Source organism: Calidris pugnax, unplaced genomic scaffold (genome assembly GCF_001431845.1).
Source record: "Calidris pugnax isolate Ruff unplaced genomic scaffold, ASM143184v1 scaffold157, whole genome shotgun sequence".
Classification (NCBI taxonomy): domain Eukaryota; kingdom Metazoa; phylum Chordata; class Aves; order Charadriiformes; family Scolopacidae; genus Calidris; species Calidris pugnax.
The window spans coordinates 193034-217759 of NW_015090992.1; the positions used below are offsets into that span (position 1 = coordinate 193034).

Consider the following 24726-nt stretch of genomic DNA (forward strand, 5'->3'; position numbering starts at 1 on the left):
TAGATACAAATACTGCTTAAATTGCCAATATTCTAATATTTGCTAAGATTTTTCAACTGTCTTCACAGTGCAGGATGATATCTAGACAAAGTACAGCCTGTTTAAGAAGTGACCACAAACAACCATTGATTACCTTCCCATTAAAAACATCTTAATAAGGCTGTGTGTGCAATAAATTATTTTGTAACACAAGTTTGAGATCTACTGCAGCATGTTACCAATTATTTCAGATGTTAGCTTTACTGAATGTAAGCACCTAGAACAGATGTTAGCAGTTGTGCCTTTACTGTTTGGAGACCCCATGTGAAATATTTTCATTTCTTAAGAGATTCTTAAAGGGAAGTCTTTCAACAAAAATACATAAATTGCACCATTTTTTTCAGAATCTACTCCTCTCAAATCCTGACATCTTGTTTCTCCAGGAAATTTTTCATCTACCAAAGTTACCCTCACACTGTTTTGCAAGGCTAACTGATCACCTCCACCATTGATAAAATTGGTGATGGACAATATTAAGAACACAACCACATCTATGCTAAATACCTATGAATAAGTGGATGGGATCAGAACAGAGGTCCACTCTGTACAGTATCCTCTCACTGACACTTCAGCTACCGTGGAAATAAATGGAACAGTTCCTTCTCCTCTAATTTGCTTATTTACAAGATTACAAGTCAAAAAGCACTATTAAAGAGTTATTTCCCATTCAGGAAGGATTCAAGTTCTAGACTATGAAAAAGGCTGACCAGTTACAAAAGTAAAATTAGATATCTTTCTTTTATATATCAAGACCCTTACAAAAATGTATCAAATTATAAATATAAAAATATATAAAATATATCAAGCCACTAATAAAAATTATGATAAGAAAAATATGGAAAATAAGCTATTAAGATCTTAAGATCCTGCAGGGTGGACAGGGGGTTATTTAATGTTCCGTGACTCCACAGAATCACAGAATGATACAGGATTGGAAAGGACCTCTGGAGATCATCTAGTCCAACCCCCATGCCAGTGCAGGTCCATGTACAGCAGGTTGCACAGGAACATGTTCAGGAGGGTTATGAATGTCTCCAAAGATGGAGACATTCTCCACTTTCTTTGAAATTTATTTTGAAAAACATTCTTTTTTTTTTCCACTTTATAATGAGTAACATACAAACTCTACTTTTCTGAGGTCTGCGCTGCAAATCTTACAGACATTATTGGTTAAGTCCAGTGCAGTCCTTCAGCAGACCAGACCTCAAAGATGCCAACAGATTCATAGCTTTGGAAATGATTCAATGTTGTGAAATATTTGCTAGTAACTCCACAATCCATAAAAGCCTCCAAAATATCACTTGAGACTTGTGACAAATTTAACATACCTTGGAAACAAGGCAATTGAGGAAACATGATATACAGTCGCAATGTTGAAACCAATAGGATTGTGAAATACCTATTGATTTTTATTCAAGTTTGAAGACATTCACTAGAACTTTAAGAAAGGCTGTTTTGATACAGCTACATTTTCCCCATTAAATTGAATTTTAACTTGTATTTTGCAGTCTAGAGTCCCTTTGAACATCTCAGTTCCCGCTGCACTACAAACAGACCTCCTCTGCCCCTAAAACCTCCTACAGCCTTAACCAGCAATACTTCTTGCCTGACTCCACTGCCAAAGTGTGCCTTTTCCCTTATGGCCATTTGGACTACCCACAGTTCTTGCAGGTGCCATGAAGCAAGAGAAATTATTCTATTACTTAAGGTACTGCCATTCAGCCACTTGTTGGCATCTTGGCTCTATGCAAGGTAGAATTTCCATATGCTTTGACTGCCATTGTAAAACAACAGATATTCAAGGTGTGTTTTAGTCTGGAGGATGTAAATTACATCACTTGTAATCTTATCACACATTCTTTAAAATGTTAATATTAGCAATTTACTATCCACTTCCATAACTTGTTTTTTAATACTTTAGGAATATTTATTAATGGTCATATGCATAAAACATTTCATGTTTATGAAACCCAACTGGAAACACATGAACTATCACTTGATTTTAAAATCAATTCATTATAGCTGTACACTCTGAAGATTACCAGGAAACACTCTATAATACCATTTTAAGATGTATCACATTACATATGGCAAACAAGATGCAGGTAGAATTCCTCAACTCCTTTTTTCAAAAAAATGCTTTGGAAATCTATTAATCCTAGTTTGGCTTTTCCCTATTCTTTCTGAATTTCACTTATAAATTAAAACTTCCAACTCAAAGTTAAATCAGCTCCATTAGAAACCACGTATATTTTATTATATGTGCAGTTAAGTCACAACTTTAAAAAAAAATAAAAATCCAGGATAGCAAATACTGCAGCACTGCCAAAATAAAGTTCCAACATCAACATTAACTTTTGCTCGAACTGACATTCTATATTTTTAGCTCTGCAACACGAATGCTATGTTAACTTTTTTAAAAAACTGTACTTAGATAGAATAGCTTTTCAAGTAAAAACAAAATGCATCTCGTTGTGGAGAAAGCTCTTCCTGCCAAACCCAGAAAAGAAAACATTTTATACAGGGTTCTAACCTTTTGGTTTCCTACTTAGTGAAGAGCAGTGGAGAACCAGCAAATTTACTTGGTGATAAGAATACCCCACCATCAACACAGTGTTTCACAGTCGTGCTCCAAACTCACTGCCTACAAGCTTCCCATGACAGTTTCAGGTTCTGAATTTCAGTGATTCTGTTATTAGCAACGTACAACCTAGCTTGTTGAAAGACTTGGGTTCTTCCAATGGCATTTTGCTGAAATACAGCTAAACTAAGAAAAGGTATTTGAGTTTCAACTGGGAAGCTGTTGGCAAGATATATCCTTTGCAAGAATCCCACAGCTCTGCAAAACCCACTCACTCAAATGAGAAACTCACATTTCTTTTCCCTAGATAAAAACCTGAGATTACAAGGTAAACCTCTAAGATTAGAACATATATCCCTAAACTGAAGACTCCACCTCTAAGATATAAAAGACACAAAAAATGCTACATAGGCTTATTTACATATTGGCCATTTACAGAGTATAAAAACTCTAAGTTACACAGCTAGTTTTTCACATTTGGGATGTATTTTTAATTTATACAAAAAGCATCTGCAGGAATGTCTCAGTTGTGTTTAATGCATTCTTTGTGATGGACTCGAACTTTGTTGGAAGTTGGACAAAAATACTTCAGTATAATTTGTACCGGTAGGCTATGAAGTCCACGCTTTATAATGATCAGTAGTCATACCTCCAAGATAAATACACGGAAGTCGGAATTTCTGTAGGACACTTTGAGGAATTCTCATGTCACATCTGAGATAACTAACACTCAAGCCATAACCTGTCTGCACAGATGCAATACAATGTCTTTAAAGGCAGAGGACACATTTTGCATACGTATGATAAAACAATAAACCAACAAAAACAGATATTATAAAGTTAACATAAGCATAAATAGTTCAAACTGTGATTTTCCAAGCACTTCAAAAAGCTTTTCAATGCTTACAGGTAAACTTCTCATTAATAACACTAAGTTTAAAAATGTTTCAATCCATTCCAGTTTTAAAGAAAGGAAGGTAAAAACTGTAAAGGCAGAGATATCAACAAGGGTCTATGTCAAAAAGCTATCTGTATCACTACAAAGTTATAACTCCTTATGCATGTTTCACTTCTGTTTTGTGTTTTAGCATTGTCACTTTTATCATAGGTCCTGTGGTATCTGGGTTTACCATGAAAGTTCCTGTATCTTTTGCTTTCTTCTGTCTCATGGAGTTTTCTAAATCCACAACAATCCATGCCAAAGATGAAAAGTTGAAATATTCCCCATGATACAATACATGATCATCATAATGAATGTGTAATGATGATATCATATTTATATTTCATGGACTTTATACCAAATGTGCTTCAGCCTACATGATGTACAGTTATGACTCTTTTTAATCAAGATATTACCTAAAAGGGTGTGTTGTGAATTGGTACACAGTCCACAAGGGTCAACAAAAGGGTACAAACTCCTTTTTGACTAAAGACTAACACAAACTTCAGAGCAAGTACAAATTCTCTAACTTTCAGCACAGTATATTAATTTTTCATGATCACCATCTTAAAATACTGTTTAAAAATCTGTAATTTTTAAAGAATAACATTAAAACACTGAAGTACTTATTACTTCAGTTGCTTCTTTTGCCATTTTATAGTGTTCTGCAATGACTATGCACACAGAGAAATACACACTCCTCACTCTCTGAAAAATGCAGGAAAATAATTATGTTATTACACAGCAGCAATCACTATGCTACTCAATAGTAAACAGTTGTTCACTACATACAAAATTAAATTGTAAATAAAATATGTAAAATTTATCCATTCTAATCATTCTCATTTCTTTTAAGTGCCTTTTTTAGACAAAAGCATAAAATGTGAGTCCTAAACTTGTGGTGATGGTTTAAAATCAGGTGTTCAGTCATTGCAGTGAAACTCATGAACCTGACACAAGTCCCTCCAAGTGCCACAGCTTTCTGTGCAATGTAACAGGCTGATCATCAGGTTCAAGCAACCACCTCTTCACATGCCAACAACCCTCTTTTCATCTTACTAGAAATATCAACCAGCTATAGACTCTTGCCACATCAACAACACTGCCACTTCACTCCTGGAGTCCACTTGTTCAGCTTGTGCCACTGCTCCCAGAAAACTCAGTACATTTTCAACCACTGTACACTTGTCCTCTGATCTCCAGAAGAATTCAGGAGAACTGATAAACCAATTGTGAAATCCTGAAATTATGTTTTCAAACTCTCTCCTTTCCCCCATCCAATATGCTCTTGCCAAGGTTCTGGTTGATTAAGCTGTGGCTTAAAGGATCAAAACACCCTCAAACTTAAGAAACACCTTTGACAAAGGACAGCACACCTCAATACACACAAAAAAGGTAAGTGTCCTGTGAAAGACAGAAAAACTCATCAACTTCCTATGAAGTGAATCATCTGGACTTTTCCAGCAGTGATCACCGTACTTGGTATTAACACAGGTCATACATATTTTTCTGAAAAAATTACATTGTCTTAAAAGAAGCACCAGCCAACTTACACACTAGTGACTTACACAATGGACTTTCATATTTTTGTTACTGTCTAACAGTAACAGCCAGGAAATCAAAGAGAATTACACATCACTCAAGAAATTTTAGGTCTGCTTATAAATTTCACTTGAATATTAAAAGCACTCAGCTAAACTCAACTTGCTAAATCAGACCCAATTTTCTCTTTTACGTAACCTGCAGCATGCATTAATTCATTATTTTCATTATACTACCTTAATTCTCACTGCTTAAGTCCTGTAGTATTGAAAAATTAACAAACGATAAGAAAGAGTCTAGAACAGAGAATGAATATTGCCTCTGTATTTTAGATATATTAGATCCACAGATCACACACAGCCCCCTATGAATTCAGACTTCATAAAATAGAGGGTTTCTCGCACTTTCTTACACTTAACTTTTGTAAGATCCTTTATCAGCCTAGATTTCTTTTTAAATTATTTCCTTGCTGTTGCTGTTTAAGTAGTTTAAACAGAATTGATGCTCTATTATTTTACTACTGCTATTTGATATTTGTTTGAGATTTTTCTCTTCTAATAGTGAGAACTCTTTCCAATTTTCTAACCTTAATTTATTCATGGCCATTATTTTAGGTCCATCTGACCCTGGATCTACATTGTTATCCTCCTTGGCCAGCTTTCCAGGCTCCTTGATATTCATTCCAGTGTTTTTATAAAAGGTAATCACATTGTATCACAGCTTCTGCTGTGTGATGATAAACGCATGAGCCTTTGACTGTTTCTTAATGAAAGAGGCTTTACTACTTTAATTATCCTTTTAGCCATAACTTAATTCCTCTCTCTGAACATCAGTAAACAGAACTGCAAGCCATATTTGAGCTATCATTTCACTGCAACTTCATGAAATAAGAATAAAGTTTCTGCATCCCCACTAAATGTCCTTCACCAGTTAGATGCATCTTTCACACCCACATCATGCCTGATGGTTCATACTGATCCTGTGATCACCAACTACCCAATGTTTTCCTCCTCCTGTGACTGCCAGGTAAGTCATCAGTCTATAAAGCAAAACTATAAATGTGTTATAAAAGTTTGGTCTGTTTAAAAATTCTCCTGTACCTCCCAGCTCTGAATTTACCACTTAAGCAAACTCAACTCCCCATCTGCTGCTTCCAACCTTACCTTCTGTTCATATAAAGCACCCAAGCTCAGTTCTTTGTGACGGGAACTGGCAAGGAGCTTACCAGAAAAGAGGGATTTTTCCTTTGAAACAGAATCGTCAAAAAGAACATGCTTTCTATCATCTAAACCACTGCCTTCTCTCCACATTAACACGAGCAAAGGTCACACTGAAAACAAGGCAAAATTTACTGTAACGCTGTCTCTCTCTGCCAGCTACACTTGCAAGAGCGGGACTTCAGAACATTCATATCAAGTTATACCAAAGGTACATCTTGCATTGAAAAGCATCCAGCTTCACGTGGAGAATGAAATCTTTTAAGAAGTGGGAAAGCACAGAAGAGGAAAGCACAGAAGAACAGTCAAACACATAATAGGATAGCTAGCAATAGCAGAATTCCTACCATTTGCTCTTCCCAATTTGTTGTTTCAAGGTCATTGTTACATCTGACATTCTGCTTTTACAAACATACCTTTTTTCATCTGAATTTCCTAGATATAACTAGTTTTGTATGGTATTCTTTGATACTAGTTACTTTTGCTGTACTGTAAGGCATGCAACATGTTACTAGATTGATACAGCGCTGAAAATTCTTTCTCCTAAATAATGTTCCAGCATGTTCATTATAACATCATGGCAGGTTCATTACAACATGTATAAGCTTTCATGGATTCTCCTTTAAAAAAAAAACAACCAACAACCACAAACTGTAAGAAATTGTTTACTGAAATTAAGCATATGTTATTCTTTTCACAGATTTATTGCTTCAACCGCACATTGTAAATGGACTCCACTGTACATTCTTTTTTTGGCAGCATTTACCTAGAAGTATACTTTAATTGCAGTTCGCTTTAGCCAAATTAGTTGTGTCAAAACAATGGAAGAGGCTCAATGCTTTAAAACACAGAGCTCATCCCAAACCCTTTTAAGTCTTGCACTGAGAAGGCACAGCATAATTTAAACATACGGAAAAAAAAAATTAAATTGCTAGTGCACCATAACTCAAATTTCAAAATATTAAATGTTAAAGGAGGTAAACAGGACACTGGTGTTGAGTGAAACTCTATAGTTCTTAAGATGACTCTTTCTGGAACAACTACAGAAACCTTTATAAACAATCACTACCCTACACAGACTGTCCCAGGAACTAGATGTCTGTATGCTGTTCTTTCTCACCATAGAGACAAGCCTAATCTGTTCCAGTATGATGTAACTAAAGTATCTGTAATAATAATTCATTAGAAAATACTGTCATAAGGCAATTCTAAGTGCTATTTTCAAATGCTTCAAACATAAATGTAACAAATATGAATTATAAACTCCTAAAGCTAAGTGTACCACTCCTGTTGCCTGTATTTTCTAAAAAATAGGTGGAAACCAAACTGTGTCTAACTGCAGATAACTTATTCCCAATGTGTCACATGAAGAGAATTCTGTTACCTAATGATTCATACTACAGATGCCACCAATCCTCAGATAATTTAAAATTTTGGGGGTTGAAGAGGTATGACTGGACAAAGAATGTCATCTATGAGCCAGATAAAAAAAAAAAAAAGATAAAGAACAATGATAACCAACAAGAGCCCCAGCATCTTTACTGAAGCCACAGAACGATGGAAATGTGGGTCTGGGGATACCAATGTGGGATTGGAGATACCAATCATTCACATGAGCTCATTTTAGTGCCATCCAAATTATACATATAAAATATACATATAAATTTATAGTTATGGATAGTTAATAGCAAGAACCTCATGAAATTCAGCAAGGATGGATGCCAAGTCCACCCCCTGGGACAGAGTCACCCCCTGCACTGGTACGGACTTCCCATTGGTGGATGGATGGATAGATGGATGGATGGATGGATGGCAAGCTGACCTGCTAAAATGGACCTGGTCGTCCTTGTGGGCAGTACAGTACAACAAAGGGAAATATACAAATAAAGAGAAAAAGCTTCATGAAAAATTTACATAATCCTACTGAAGCGTCACATACATTCATAAAGAAAGAAAATTTATGCAAATATCTTCATCCAAAGTATTAAAAAAAATCAATGATGCTGCAATCCTGCATGAATAATACAACATTTCTGCATATAAAATTTCTAAAAGATACAGCAGCTCATTCTGTACTTCCTCAGTTTAGGCTGAATAATCCCTACAACTCTGTTCTGCTGGAATTTGGGGAGTTTTGGTAATAACAGCTGCTCTATGGCCCTGCCTACAGCAACGTCACCACTTTGCACAGAAGTGGTACACTTGGCTGTGATATTGATGCTGTCCTGATCTCTCATTTGTAGTCCAATGCTATTATTTACTCCATCTTTGGTTTAAGTTTTGAATTCTAATGTTGTTCTGTCACTGACTTGCAATATAAATTTGGCCAAGATATTTACACTGATGTATTCTTAACTAGCATTCGGTTTGGGGAGCGTATATGTATACACTCAATACTAATAATCTGAGAAATTCAAAACTAGTGGCTATATTTTAAAAATTTGACATAAACCACAATTCAAAGCCTAGTTTTCAATTGAAACATCTGCAAAACAAACAATTGCAGTTGCATGCCAATGTACAGACATGAAAAATGTTTGACAGAAGCACAAATACTCTAAATCCTACACAGCTATAATTACTGTGTAAATAAACATAGTTTTTTGCTAAACTGGAGTTACCTAGATTTTGAATATACATTCTCTACAGCTATACATCTATTAACCTATCAAGTGTTTAGGCTCTACATCCTTTAAATGAAGGGGAGAAAATGTAGAGGGAAGAAAGAGAGACAATACAGAAATGATCTGGATTTTGAGTTTGCAGTACATGAAATTCCATTTTCTTTCACATACACAGTTTCATGTTCACTCAAGAAAGTATTCCAAAGATATATCTTTAAAATCATAAATTCAAAATTATTAACACCTAAAGATTTATACAACTACAAACTAAGAAATGCAGACTTACCACAGGCATGTTCTTATTTCTTTTCCTTATGCAGCACTCTGGAAAGTTTATGAGGTACAGAAAGCCTACCACTCTTAGCACAGGTGACTTTATTTTATAAAATTTTAAAAGGAAATTAGTATTTCTGATCCAAGTGCTACAAACCATTGTTGAAATGGGAAGTCAAAATTTACATTACATATGTGACAGTCAATTTAAAACCTATTTTCAAGACACACTGGGTTGAAGACACACTGAAAATACTTGATTTCTAAACTTAAATTAAAAAACTACAGTGTATGCATTTGCTCCAGGCAACTATGCAAGGATTCACTAATATCACTATTGGCAAGGCAGACTTCATCAGTGGTACAGAATATCCACAACTGCACAGAAAGCATACTCTCTAATCCTTAAGGAAACAAATACAGTATTTTCAACCTTAGATGCCTAATACAATATAGATTTCATGGCAACCATAACTATGTCACTAAAGAAAACATCACCTATTCTGCCAAACCACCATGATCCTTTCTCCCTTCAGTCAGTAGCTCCTACTTATTATGTCAGAAGGTTGAACTGATTAGTAAAACTAACTAGATTCTGGAATTATTCTTATCTCTCTAGTAGATTTGCTTCTATTACAGAAGAAACAGAAGCTTTGTGGAAGGGCTAGAGAGCCTTGAAGGTTGCCTCTTTATTCCAATGAAATGAAATGAATTAATAAAATTAATGAAAATAAAAAAAAAAAATTGCTCAGAAACCTTGCCTAACATTATTTATTTAACAGTCTTTATTATTGTTTAAGAATAATGACACTAAAGACCATCCCATGTCTCTTCAAAACCACTGTGTTTATCTCAACTGTGATCAAGCCCTGATACTATGGCAAGAAGGTAATCTCATTATAATTAAAATCAGAAGAGACTTTCTCAATTTTACAACATTAAAAGGGAAGATAAATGTTGCTGTTGTTAGAGAAAAAACACTTCACGGATGACAGCCTCAAAACCTTCAATCTGCTCTGGTCAATGTATGTTCAATAAAGCAAGATACAGTATTCCACCCTCTCTGTCTAAAACCTAAGCAGATCCAGATCTGACTTCGTACCTATTTAGGTCAATGGTAGTGCTGTGATAGTAAATATAAAATTACGTTATATAATCAAGATTCTGATTTTATGGTGTGTAGAAAAGTTCATTGTCTGTATCTTTATGTTACAAAATTAATTTATTTTAAAAATAATAATTAATGAATGGAGTTAAAGCTAGTAAAGAGAAGGAAAGTAGAAAGAAACATCTGTGCAAAAGCAATGAATTGGCTACCTACCTTATTCCTCTTCACTTGCATAAAAAAAACCTAACAGCCAGAAATTAATTTAATTAAAATGGAATTTACTATTGAACTAAGAGAAGACGTAAACTTTCTGTACTCGCAGCTCTAAATGGTCAACTACAATTAGAATCTTTTGGGCTTTTTTAACAGAAGTTCTTTCAGCAGCCTCCCAGCATTTTGGCCTTCAGGTTTCATACTTTAATCTTTCCTTATGTGGACTAGAGAATTACTTTTTTATTTATATGAAGTCTCATTTTCATATAAGCCTATGTTTCAAGAAGCTGAAAGACACAGTTATAGTACAACAACTCACGAGGACCACGCTTTCAGTTTGATTCCTCAAAAACACAATGGTCACAGCTGACCATAATTCAAGCAGTTTCCAAATGATCTAAAGGTAGTAACTATCATTGCAAAAGGAAGCATTAACCACGGCCTTGGGCTGTGAAACCAAAGGAAAAAAATCAAAGATATCAAAAGCTTGAGTCCTATGGACAAAAGTCTTGTGTCCTCCACACAACATACAGTAGACAGATGGTTTATGTTGCATGACTTCAACTCCATTGCTGGTGTACGCACTGACTGACTAATGAATGAAGATGCGTCTTGTTTGTCACCTGAAATGTTCTGGAAAGCCTTATTTTATTTTGCAACATGCTCAACCATCTGCAGATGACAAATATAAATGTAATAAAAGAAACTGCAACCAAACTGAAAACCAAGATACAACTATACATGAACAAACATGACACAGCCCTTTACTTGCACAATTCAAAGCAGAACTGGCATAAAAATCCCTTTTTAAAACAACCAACTAGCGTGTAATTTATGTCTGTCAGATTGTCATAACTGAGTGATGCATGATGATAATGATCACTTCGTTTTGCTCATCAAGTATATCCTGTATTAAATGGAACACCACCACTGATTTACCATTAAAAAAAATGCAAAACCCCAACCATATCCGCTTTCCAGAATAAATACAACAGCTTCTCTAAAGTGAGCCAGGATTTAAAAAAACATATTCCATAAAACTTAAGTTAAAAATTCTTTACAATGAGCTGGTTTAGTGGTATTCCAGACCATTATTATATAACAACATTTGAGTAATTATTAATATTGTATAAGAAAGTCCCTTTGCATAGCTAAACACAACTAGTCCTAGAAAAAGCAACACCTATGGAAAAATGTCACCTATGGAAAAAGTCCTTGCAGTTAAAGACTCAGTGCTTGTAAAGATGTGTTTCTTTAGAGCATTTTGGTGTAATATAAGTAACTTCAGCACTACTTGTGGCAAGACTAAAAACCACTCTTTTTTGAGTATCAATCAAACTGTTGTACCTTTAGATAATGAAACTGCATTAACCCCACTTCTTTACTGCTATCACCTAAGAATTTGAAATACTATTTTATGCAGGCAAAAATATAATAGTACACAAAAGATGAGCACAAAGCATTCTACACCAAATCCCATGCAGAAGATAGAAACGGAAAATATCAGCAACCATATCTGTAACCTGCATTAGATAAAATACCTAGACTAGCATCAAAAAGACCAATATAGAGATTCCAGTTTAAATTGATTCATCCATGTAAAACACTCCAATAGTGCATACCAATGAGCTACCATTGTTCAAACCCATGTGCTTTCATTGTAGCCACAGAGGGATGTGGCACAGCTCCAAAACCCGCCCATGATTGCCCATAGAGAAATTTAATCTCTGCTAATCCTTATTGAAATATCTATCCACTACTCCATTATTTTGGTTTTCTTCTGAGAGAGGGCTTGAACTGCATTCAAAGACTATTTAATTTAAGGCAACACTCCATGAAACTCAGTTGAGTTCAAATCTACAATTTGCCAAAACTACTAACTGGAAAACAGTAATTCAAGAAAGGAAAATAAATTGTATTTATGGGCATAGAACTATAATTCAACAAATCAAGTTAGTCCATCTATAAAATAAAACTATACTTAGACTTTTTATATCTCTGTCTAGGATCACATTAATCCAGAACTGGTGGTTTTATGAGAAATAAATAAGACTCTCACAATTTATTATAATTTTAGATTCACATGCTTAAAAACGTTAAAAATATATAGAAGTTATATACTTCTGTGACTCCACTCCTAACTGAAATTCATATTTCATTTTATTTCCAGACTATGCATAGTTTTTTTGCTTTTAACTTCTTAGTCCAGATTCTCCTTCCCCTTCTTTTGGGGAAAAAAATAATAATTTACCTTTTATTGCACATAGAAACTAAAGTTCTGCCACCGTCATGAAAGAAGGAACAGTATCTAATTATTTTTGAAGGCCTATTATTTTAACTCAAAGGAAAAAAAAAAACAGATTTTGGAAGAAGGCTTTTTTCCTTTTTTTAAAAGCTAGAGAGTTTGATTTTATGTGCGTAAGAATACAAATGGTGAGCAGACTACAATAGCAAGTAGCATCAGTCTGACTTTTAAGTAAATTTGTTTATATGAAACAAGCAAAAGATGAATCACCAAAAATGAAATAGGAAAGGAAGGTTAGCTCCAATACAAATAATTTAGCATTAGAAGCAAAAAACCCCACCAAATGGACAAACAAGAAATTTTTGTTATTATGCTTCCTTAGATAGGTCACTACAGAAGAAACAGGTGATCAGCCAGAAAAAGGGAAATATACTAGGACGATCAGTGAGAAATTGGAAAATTATTTTTTTTATATGTGTCCATTTTAGTCTATAAACCCTCTTCTACTTTTAAATACCTCACTCCCCTCATACGTTACTTACATATGTTACTAAATATTTGGAGTGATGTCCATTTATGTCCTAGAGGGACAAAAAAGATTGGGGATCTATCTAGGCATAAAATCACCTAAGCAACTTCCCATCCCCTAACTTGCAACAAGCTTGAGAATTCTCAGAAAATTTTAAAAATTTCCTATGTTAGAAGAGTTTCACGCAGAGCTTACAACAGAAGCACACATCCAGACAGCTTTATGCTTACATGGTACTGTCGAAAAGCAAATTAAACAAGAGCACATGCTTAAATAAATGTTAAGCCCTAAGAATATGTCTACAAACCTGGCTTTATGTTCCCTGCACATACCAAGAATAAGCACTCACCCTTCACCCACTGCTGTATCCCAGAATAACAAGGGTTCGGCTTTTTTTTTGTCTCCTATCAGGTCCCTTTTTTCTCCTGTCTCACCATCTTCAGAAGAAAAGCAAAGCACCTCATACAGGAAGCCTGGAAGCAGTTAGTTACACCTGGGCTTTCAACTTGTTTTGTTGTTGAGTTTTCAAGTTTATCATCCGATTGCCAGGCCAGTTGGCACTCTCACTGACAGAAAAGCACTGAGAAGCGTAAGCACATCCGAAGCAGTTTAACATTTTATATAAAAGATGGCATTACTGTAATGGCTAGAGCCATGACTTGGGCACTTCTCCCAGCCAGCATCTCCTTAAGCCCAGAGGGATGGAACGCGACATATACTCTGTACCGAATCATAACAAGTTGTCCACAGCTGAATTAACATCACATGCAGAAATATCTCTGTTTTTCTTAACATACTGCTATCTAAATAAGCTTGACCTGATTTGACCTAGTTAAACTTCTGACATCTAATGAGAACTTAAGGTAGCACAGCTGAGATCATAAAACAAGCATATGCAATTGTTGGAGGATAATCACACAGAAACTAAATCACTTCACAAGTCAGTTTTGGGCACATTTCTACATTTTTGGATGTAAAACTCATTCAGAAAATAATTCTAACTGAAGTACTGGTCGATCCAAGAAAAACATTCACAGCACAGACTTCCAAAAAATTTTACTTCTATTCACTTATGTGCAGATGCATGTATTATTAGCAACTAATGTTACGATATCCATTTATCATTCTAAATACATTGTTCTGCAATTAACACTAGAAATGTTCTTCATTCTTTCCCTTCCAAATAATACTTGCTTATTTTATGCCATTATTAGAAGCAATAGAAATAACCAAGAAGACCAGTTGTCCAGGCAAAGACAGGTTAACAACAAAAGGTTGACTGAACTGCTAATGCACAACAGATGTACATCTGATTTTAAATATAATATAGATATTTTGGGCTATTGGTTTATGAAAGTTTGACCAACCATGGTCTGGCTATGCAATATAACACACACATGCACGTGCTCAGCATATTTCACACTATTTCCATTATGTTGCTAAACAACAAGCTATTAAGCAACCCTCATGCAACGTCCCTCAAGTCACCAGTGAGAGACCTGAGTAAACCATGGAAAGGCACATACACTACTGAAGAACTTCTGCAAACATCTCATTCTCCCTCAAATCCAAATGGCTTCGATTCATCCATTTCTACCCTGGTAGATCTCTATCACACAGCTGAGAGAGATGTGCACCATTTGCGTGCTACCTCTACCTGACCATCAGTTTTCACAGACGACTCCTTGAATATCCTCACCTACCATCAATCCCACAATGACTCTCACACCTGATGCTTTCTGTTGTTTCCCCACTATTTCCCAACTCCTCTATTTTTATGGTATTACATCTTGGAAATCATGGATGTTCCTATTCTTTCCCCTGTCACAATCTGTCATTAACTACCAAAAAGAATAAATCTTTTAAAAAAGAAAGACAAAGAACAGTACTTTGCAAGGGTTGCAACACAGAGAACATTTGTTTCTTTTAAATACCCTGGTTAATTTGCTGTAGAAGAAACAACTGGCACATATCATAAAAAATCAGGGATACAAGACTTGGAAAAATGCTAATTTTCACTAACTTTAACAGTTGTAGCTGGGAGAGGCTCAGTGCTCTGTCTGTTCCTTTTAAAGCAGTTACCTTCAAATTAGGTGATCAAAACTTTACTCATTTAACTATGACAAAAATTTTAATAATTAATGGACTTACCTAGTTTTTCTGATTTACCATCTCACTTCTGTATCTTGCAAAATAACCTTGATAATTTTATACTTATTAATAACAGAACAAAGCTGCTTTCTGTTCAGGGCTGACACTTCCACTCGTGCCCTACTTCAATCACTTAACGTCTACTGATGACAAATTTTACATTGCCCATTTACAGAGGTTTAAAACACAAATAAGGCATAAGTTAAAGTTAACAAAGCAAAACTTGGTGAACCTGTGACCTGTGAGAAAGGTACTCACAGAGTACCCTCATTAACATATTTATTTCTGTCCCTCTCAGCAAAGTTTCATTTCTTTAACAAACTTGCAATGAAACAGTAAGTAGACTGAGCAGTAAGAAGTAACGAGTTTAGAATTCTAAACAGGTAACTGAAAAAGCCTTCAAAAAAACCACCTGTGATTTCCTGCATCTTTCTGTCTTGATTTGGCCCTAGTTTTCAAAAGGAGAGATCTAAACACATATTTTACTGCTTGTATTTTTCCTCTCTTTCTTTTCAGTATCCCAGGAAGCTAGGTGCACAGAAGGAAGGAGTATGTACTTCATTTCATCCTGGCAGCTTTTAAGGATAATTCCATTTAATTTTATAGTCCTCCCTCTGCAGTGTCAAACTGTATGTATCAAATGGACCATGAATATTGCTAACAATCTTTTTTCTTTTTGCTTTTATGAAAAATTGATGGTGATCTGTCTTCTAATGCTTACCCTCAGCACAGAAGCAGCTGTAATTGCCTGCAGTTTCTTTTGGAAAAGCACTTGATCTGGAATTTACTCAATATCCATGAGTAACTGCAACATCACTGAAGTGGGGAGGCAGGGGTGCTATTTTTGTTTGACAAGTGGCTTGGCACTTAACCCATTTCAGGCTTGTACGGTGAAGTCCAAAATGTGTAATGGGGTAGTTGCTCTCCAGCTTGATCAAAGTAAGAAGTCTATTAAGAAGTCTCAGAACTTTACACCAGGAGCTCACAACCTGTAATTGCACAGCTTCCCAGGGCCAATTTATTGTGTTGCTCCTGAACACATGCTCCAAGAGCCTCACAAAATCAGGGATGCTCACAAAAGCAAGGATTTACCTTGCATGTGCACAGCACAGCAAATGTCAGGCTCACTGCTCACACCCAATGCAAACAACTTATGCATTCCCAGTCACTGTGACCCTATGCCAGGAAAGGAGTTGCCACTGAAAGCTCTACAACCAAAAGGTTGCACAGCTCTCCAAAACTGTCCAGCCTGTCCAAAAATTCAAGTATAGTTGCCGTATCAGACACCAGTCTCGTTGCAGGATATGTAACTAAGAATTATATCCTCTGGGAGTTTTCCCATATAAAAATGGTGAAACGCTGTGGTTAAAATACTTGCCTAGGAGGAAAGATGTCAAAACAAAGATTGAGCCTTTTCTCAGGCTGAATCCTATCCTCAAGCGTGAGTGTGGGCAGAACTTTAGGAACATAGAATATACTTTTTTATTTTATTACTACAGTTCTATTACAATTTCATTCATCTCGTTCTAAGAAAACCTGTAAAGTCAGACTATCCTCAATGGATAGATAGAAAACAAAAAATTCCAGTTTTGCAGAAGCTCTATTTTGTGTTGTCCTGAATTTTAAGGGTCACGTGAACTTAGAGCCCCCTAAAAAATCTAAAATATTTTTAATCCATCATGTGTTGTTCCCTTACTATTAGTTAATAGCACTAATCTTCAAAACACGGTTTGTGTCAGGAATAAAAAAAATCATACATTTCCTGTAAAGGCGCTTCAGGGTTTTTTTCAAATCTTACTGAAGTAGCATATAAGCATTCCATTAGCCAAATAAGTCACATAGGTTTTTTCACATCCTAATTTATTTCAGTTTTATTGCAAAGGTAGGATGTTACCATGGGAAGTATTTATTAAAATGCTGTTCAATGATATTTGGCACTTTTCTGCATGACACAGAACTCCTGACATCCATTCTTTTGCTGATGCTGGCAGCACTGCTTTGGATAGTGCTCTTTAAATGAATGTGTAACAGCTGGAATAAATCTGGGACTACTTCTCTATAAATTATTGATCAGATTTTTGAATACCTGCTTGGTAGTGGCAATGAGGCCTAATAAAAGCACCACACATTTCTCTAGAGAGACCTCTTCCCTGGATTGGATTGGAGAAGTCTTAAGACTTGTTCCCACTCAAGTCACATTAATTTTCACTGCAAACAGTATTTGACGCTGACTCTTCAGGGATTTACAGAACTATGAACATGCTATGGACCATTCTGCATTCTTCAGATCCAGTAAAAATACAGAACCACACAGACGAATTTTAGAGCTTCTCCAGTAAATTAACCCAGCTGGCAACGCTGTCTGTTTAGGCCGACCTCCACGCATGTTCTGTTAGACAACCTGCTCAGTGCTGTGACGAACAGCACAGCTGTATGGAGCTGCATTCTCCTCTTCATCTTCTGTGTATACATTTGCTCCTGTTTGCACTTCCCAACAGTCTAAACATATCACATTGCTTAGGTATAAGAAGACATTCAAATCCTTTCTCTACCTAGCTGTTCTCTATTTATTCCAGACTGCTTCAGCTAAAAAGAAAAAGAACCATTGGGAAAATCCCTGCCTGTCACCACATAACCATAGAGTACTACCTAAGCAATTAAGTACTGAGAAAAAATGATATTAAATGCCTCCCTTTCTGCAATGAAAGGTGTAGGGGATAAAGCACACATTTACTGTGTTTACAGTTCTCTTTGGGGAAATGCAGTGAGACCACTTCAACTTCCATGCTAGCAGCAGGAGCAGATCATTGCTGAAGAACCAGTAGACAAACTTCTTAATTCTAAGTCCACAGTAAGTTTCTCCTATAGCATGCTTTAAAAGAACTACCAGTTGTAAATTATATATTTACCCGTCACAAATAAAACTGTACAACATTTTACATACTTTTTTTTCCTTATTTCAAATATTACCGCAAATACACAGGCCAGCAGTAGAAATTATCATTTAAATAATTAATGGCCCAGCTCTGCAATTCATCACTTTCAGAACAGCAGTCTTTCTGGCATCAGCAAGACTGCTTACATCCTGGTACTTGGCTAACGATGAACAACAAGTAGGCAGTCAGCATACAGATTGAGAATTCTTGGAAACCTATCCTTATTTATCTTCCCACAACATCAGTGCAGAATCCCAAAACGTACTCAGAGCAAACCCTATGGAGGTACAAAAGGATGTAAGAATTGTGTTTTACCAAGGAGCTGGATAGGGCTGTCATCTGCTGATCATGTGAGCTCTGAGACTACATCAAGTTCATAGCAATGGAGTTTCATGCACCTCTCCAGTCTTCAATTCGATTAGAAAATACCCATTGAGCTATCTTTCCTTCATTTGCCATGATAGATTGCCAAATAAAGCCAATGCTGGCAGTCAGAATTTGGTTAGTAACTAACTGGGAGTACAGGTCTCATTTTTCACTTCTATACTCACATGATTCACATAGTGTGCTAATGAACCCCATTATAATCACCCCTCCATACTGGTTTTTGACTAACAGCTCAAGAAGAATACTACAAAAGGTCTCAGGAACTATGAAATAAGATCTATGGGGAACCTTTAATGTTGTGCTCTATGCTACATGCTTTTCCCAACTACAACCATTAAACTATTCAAAAAGTATCTATATCCCACTTCAAGAGGAAAAGTGCCTAACATCTGCAACAATATTCTTTTGGCTTTCTGCCTATAGAAGGAGCAGTCAAGGTTTCTACAGAGACATTTTTCCCATTTCCTGAAAGTCACTGGCATGTCAGATCTCTCCATACCTTGAGAAGCTGGAATGAACACCAACATCCTCACTTGGACAGTTCAACAATTTCATGCAAGGCCTTTACCTCCTTTTATTGAAGATCCATTATCTTTTCACAAAACTAGCCCTATAGGATCAGCTTCACATCTATGTTGTCATGTATGACCCTTCCGTGCACATCATGGTTGGACACAATGATCCAAAAGATCCCTTCCAACCTAGACAATTCTATGATTCTGTGACGGCCAAACTTCTATTGGTCTTTACACTTCTTCACACTTCTTCCTGTGAGGCAAAATCACTGTTGTCTGCCAGTGAAGTCCTTTATTAGGGAGTGTAGCGGTAGGACAAGGGGTAACAGTTTTAAACTGAGAGAGGGGAGATTGACATTAGATATTAGGAAGAAATTCTTTACTATGAAGGTGGTGAGACACTGGAACAGGTTACCCAGAGAAGCTGTGGATGCCCCTTCCCTGCAAGTGTTCAAGGCCAGCCTGGATGGGGCTTTCAGCAACCTGGTCTAGTAGGAGTTGGAACTACATGATTTTTAAGATCAGGTCCCTTCCAATCCAACCTATTCTATGATTCCATGACTACAGCTTCTTTCCTCAGTGAATTAAGAGATTCACTCTAAAAGGCTACTATCTAAAGAGCAGAATGGTAAAAGTTTTGTTGCTAGACATAGATGCTGTATTTCAGACTGAAAGGCAAAATTGCTGAGTGGAATTTAACGTGCATATTAAGGGACTTAAGCCCACTTGTTTGGCTTTCCAAAGTGCATGCAACCTAGTAACTCTAACCCAAAGTCTGCAAGGCTTTGAAATGAGAGCGTATCTAAGACATTCATACCATATTTTCTCTGAAATGTCTTTACATTTAAAATGAAAAAAACAAATTGTAATTGAGTAACTACAGAAATTTATTTGTAGGGTCAAGTTTCAATGGATTTTTACATCTTAAAAGAGAAAAATGTAGTTTGAAATATTGCTTGGCTTTTCTTGCAGGGCAAGGCCTAGAGGATACAGGGTGGAATATGCAATGTATCTATGATGCTTTTTCAAGACTATTGGAAACAGAGAAACTTACATATGTGACAAAGCCCAAGCAATGACTGAATAAAGAATGACAAATAACTTCAGATTTGTTATGACAACTTTGACATAACAGCACTGTGCAATTTTTTTTTTTTTTTTTCACTATGTGCCTGACGCAGCAACACTCTCAGGAAGAACAGCTGCTTAACTATTTCACTGCAAACACGACTATGCAGTTGAGGATCATGACACCACCAGTCAACATTGACAACAGTTTCCAATTTTATTTGAGATGAAGGGAATAGTTTCTATTTCAGCTGCAGATTTCTAAATGGAGAACGTGATCTGGACACATGTGGGCGTAATCAGCCAGTAGGCTGGGAGTAAACTGGTACTCCTAGGAAAAGTCTGACTGAATCAAAAATTACTAATAGGGTTCCTGGGGAACTGGCATCTATTTAAACAGTGAATTTCAATTTATAAATGAAGTTAAAGGAATTACAGATATGCAATGATGTACATCACTTTTGAGTGATAATTCTCTTTACCAATTTATTTGCAAAGATTTCTCTAAACTACTTTTACCCGAACAGCATGTCAAAGGAAGTAAAATTCTAACAAGATTAAAGAGCACAGAAGTCAACTACTTTTCCAGAACATAAAAATCCTTTACCTGATTGCTTTCAAACTACCTTCAGTTGACATCCAATATTTTTCTTCACAATTAATCCTGCTACCATGCTTTGGAAAATCTGACAAAATGTCAATAATTAGATGCCAAGCAGTCAATAATTAGATGCCAACAGTTGTGTGAAACTTGGCAGTTTTACCTTGCAAGAGTGCAGGCAAATATTTTACTTGGTGTCAATCCACATATGTTCCCTCTCCACCACTTTAAGTTTGGTGTTTGACTTTTGAATAAGTCCAAACAGGCAAATGAATAAGCAGTCCAAATTTCCACATTTTACCTAGTTTCACTTCATGGCCATGCAAATAAAAACCAGGCAGGCATATCTTCATGAATCAACAATGGAACAAGTTAGATGCTCAAATTCGGAAAGAAATACAAGAAAATATCTATCATAGAACTGTGTTGATTTACACCTATCTAGCCACCCAAAAAACTCAGGGTCATGACGTTAACTCTCCCTAGCACCGTTACTGTTTGTATTCTATATTCTGCAAAGTGCTACAGGCGTGTGAATTTATAATGCTATATGAAGGCCCAAAATCAGAATAATAGTAGTAATAATTGGTTTTGGTTTAAATCCTGCCAGCATTTTACATCATCCCAGCTGCTCTCTACTCTTTCCATCCACCCCCAAGTATCTTGGGATTGCAGCTCACTGGAACACCACTGCTGTTGTCAGTGTGCCCAATTCTGGTTCTTTATCTGGTAAAAAGCATGAGTGATATGAGAGAAATTATAGCAGATGAAATTTGTTTTAAATAAGGGAGGTATGCCACGGAAGTAATAACTATTCAAGAGGCCTGACTGCATTAATCTCTGCTGAGAATATACTCATTGTGTACTTCTATTGAGGAACTGAACAGAAAGAAGGGTATGGAGCCCCAAATCCAAGTAACTACAGCTTTCACAACTGGGAAGCTGTGCAGTAGAGAAAAAAGGCCAAAGGAATGAGAGAAAAGGAATAATGAAGATGAGTAAGCAGACGTAAAATATGGGTAGAAGTAGGAAAGACAAAACAGTCTGAAAACTGAGATGTAGAGGATAAGTACGATAACACGGATGAGAAAGGTAACTTTAGAATATAGGATGGGACTGATGAACAAACGGATGACAGTGGAGAGATAATCATTCAGGGAAAAGGAAGGAGAGTGAGCATGGAAGCAACTAATTACAGGAACACACTGAGGAACAGGATAAAATTAGGGATGGAGATGAGACAAGTTGAGAAAAGAATGGCATAAGAGTAAAAAGGAGATCCAAAAAAAGAAAGGTATGGGACTGAGGGACAAAAGTGTATTGGAAAATGGGACAAAGAACATCAAAACTTTACAGAACAAGGGCACAAGTAGGATTTGAGAAAAATTATGACTGGGATAATAAAAGTATGAATGGCAAAATGGTTAAAAATGGGGGTAATTGCAGGGGTTGGACCCAAGAGGGTATGAAAGAAAAGATATGAAAGACCTCAGGAAAGGGATGAGAGTGAAAGGCAGCAGATAAAGCTGACATTTGGATGGAGACCTTGGTGCTACCCCTGCATGCAAGGTCATCTTACCAATCCACCACAGGTACTGAAGGAGGCGAAGGAGCCTGGGTAGCGGAGGACAGCACCACTGTAGTAACAAGCTCTCTCGGGTTGAGACTGTGCAGCACTGGCTGGGCTTTTGCCCTCACCCGTGAGCCGCTCCTCCACAGCGAAACCAGGAGCCAGGAAGCGGCTGTCCCTCTTGAGCAGCAGGTAGAGCTCCCGAGCAAAAGCCGGGATCCTCAGCAGCACCTCATCTCCGTCCTCTGCTGGAGGTGGTGGTGGTGGTGGGGACGGTGGTGGTGGCAACTGAGAGGCAGCACCAGACCCCTGGGGCAGGGGGGACCAGTGGTAAAACTCCTGAGACTCATACTCATCCTCAGTGTCCTCTTCTGCCGCCTGCCCCACAGCCTGCACCTGCCCCTCCACCGAGGAGGAGACCGAACGCACCTCCCGGGAACTGCCGGCCACGGGGCTAGGTGTGACTGGGACACTGAGGGTGCTGCTCCTGTTCCCACAGCCGGGGTCAGCACTGCAGCCCCCACCACCTCCGCTGCCACCCGCCGGCTCCTGCTGGCCCCTGCTCCACAGCGCGGGGAAGACGATCTCCCACTCCTCAGTTTCTTCTGAAGCATGGAGACCTGCAGGAAGGCCAGCAGATGCTTTCAATGAGTGGAGCACCGAGGTGCACATAGCATTTGCCAGAAAACTACCCTATGCCCTCCACAACATGCTCCTCCTGGCTGCCAGCCCACCCCGCATCCCACCCAAAATACTGCAGGCTCCATTTGGCCCTTTCATCCTGTGCTCACACATGGCAGATGGGCCAGCCCCTAGATGTCTCTGTGCCTGTTCAGGGCTCTGGGACACACCACCATCCTCCTAAACACTGAGAGCGAGCTGGAGCTCACGCTGGGCAGAAGTTGTACTTGTACCAGGAGCTGGGGATGTTCTTCATGAACACCACCTCTAAGCAAGGAGAGTTGCACAAAACGTTCATCATTTAGACAAAGTGGCAACTTTTTCATACGGCTAAATAGAAAATGTCATTTTAGCGGGGAGAACATGAACAAAAAAACCTGATCATTTCAACCTTGTTCTCAGCATGTTTTGCAAGACCCACGATGATTTCAAAAGTGCGGCCAAACGCGCACACCCCCCACGGCCGGACATTTGCGAGCAGGCGAACGAGTGGCATCATCATCATCATCATCTCTTACAATCAGAATGAACGACAACCACTAATTAGCAACGTCGGCACATCCCGCCGTTTATAAACACGGGCGTTCACACAACCCCCACCGGCCCGGGGCAGAAGGCAGTTTAATTTACACGTCCATCCCACCCAGGCCGGGAAGACACGGCAGCGCAGGGAAGCCGGCACCCCGTCCCGACGAGCGCCCCGACAGCGCGGGCAGGCACCACCTGAGCGCCCCGTCCCTCAAAAAGGACGGGCTCTGCCGTGGGGGCGCTGAACAACGGGCAGGTATGCGGCCGCCCCGCGTAAAAGCGCGCACTTACCTGCGGCCAGCCCGCTTGACAGCACGCACAGCTGGTAGAAAACGCAGCAGACGCGGCTCAGGCGCATCCTCCCGCCCATCCCCACCGGCTCCGCGCCCGCGGGACACCGGCAGAGCAGGCAGGACACGGAGGGCCGAGCCGTGCCGAGCTGTGCCAAGCCGGAATCGGGAGGGGAGCACCGCGGAGCGCGGCCACCTGGGCGCCCGCGGAGTCAACCGCGGACGAGGGCGAAGCGGGGCAGCACCGGCAGCGCAGGATGTGCAGCCCACGGCCGCCGTGTGCGTGCGTGTGTGTGTGTGCGTCTGTGTGTGTGCGGGCGCGGGCAGGCAGCAGCGCGGCCCCTGCGCGCACACAGCGCCCGGCGGCGGGCGGGCGGCTGCGCCCCGGCGGCGGCGGCGACCGCGCTGCCCCCGTATATCTTCTCATTCAGTTTGCAACGTATGGGTGCTGTTCCAACACGTTTAGGCGCGGCCGCCGGGAAGACCGCGCTTCGCACCCCTCCCGCCCGGCCGGCCCTGCCGCCTCCCCTCCGCGGGAAGGGCTTCCCGCCTCCCGCGCTCGTCGAGATTGACCGTTTCTGGCTGGTTTGGTGGAGTTTGGTCGGTTCTGAACTCCCTGTGCCCCCCCCCCCCCCCCCCCCCCCTGGGGTACCCATCACTTCCCACCCCGCCCGTGTCGGCGGAGGAG

At 38.6% G+C, this 24726-nt stretch overlaps 1 protein-coding gene across 3 annotated transcripts in view; it reads right to left on the reverse strand.

Moving 5' to 3' along the window:
- ADAMTS19 (ADAM metallopeptidase with thrombospondin type 1 motif 19) overlaps positions 1-24410 on the reverse strand; it is a 144449-nt gene extending 120039 nt beyond the window's left edge. For all 3 annotated transcript variants that reach the window (XM_014954817.1, XM_014954818.1, XM_014954816.1), the window contains exons 1-2: positions 24040-24410; positions 22549-23159 (exon numbers count right to left, since the gene is read on the reverse strand). In XM_014954817.1, the coding sequence (XP_014810303.1) occupies positions 22549-23159; positions 24040-24118 (690 nt within the window). In that variant the 5' untranslated portion in view covers positions 24119-24410. The remainder of the gene's footprint in view (positions 1-22548; positions 23160-24039) is intronic.
- Between the last annotated feature and the right edge of the window lie 316 nt (positions 24411-24726).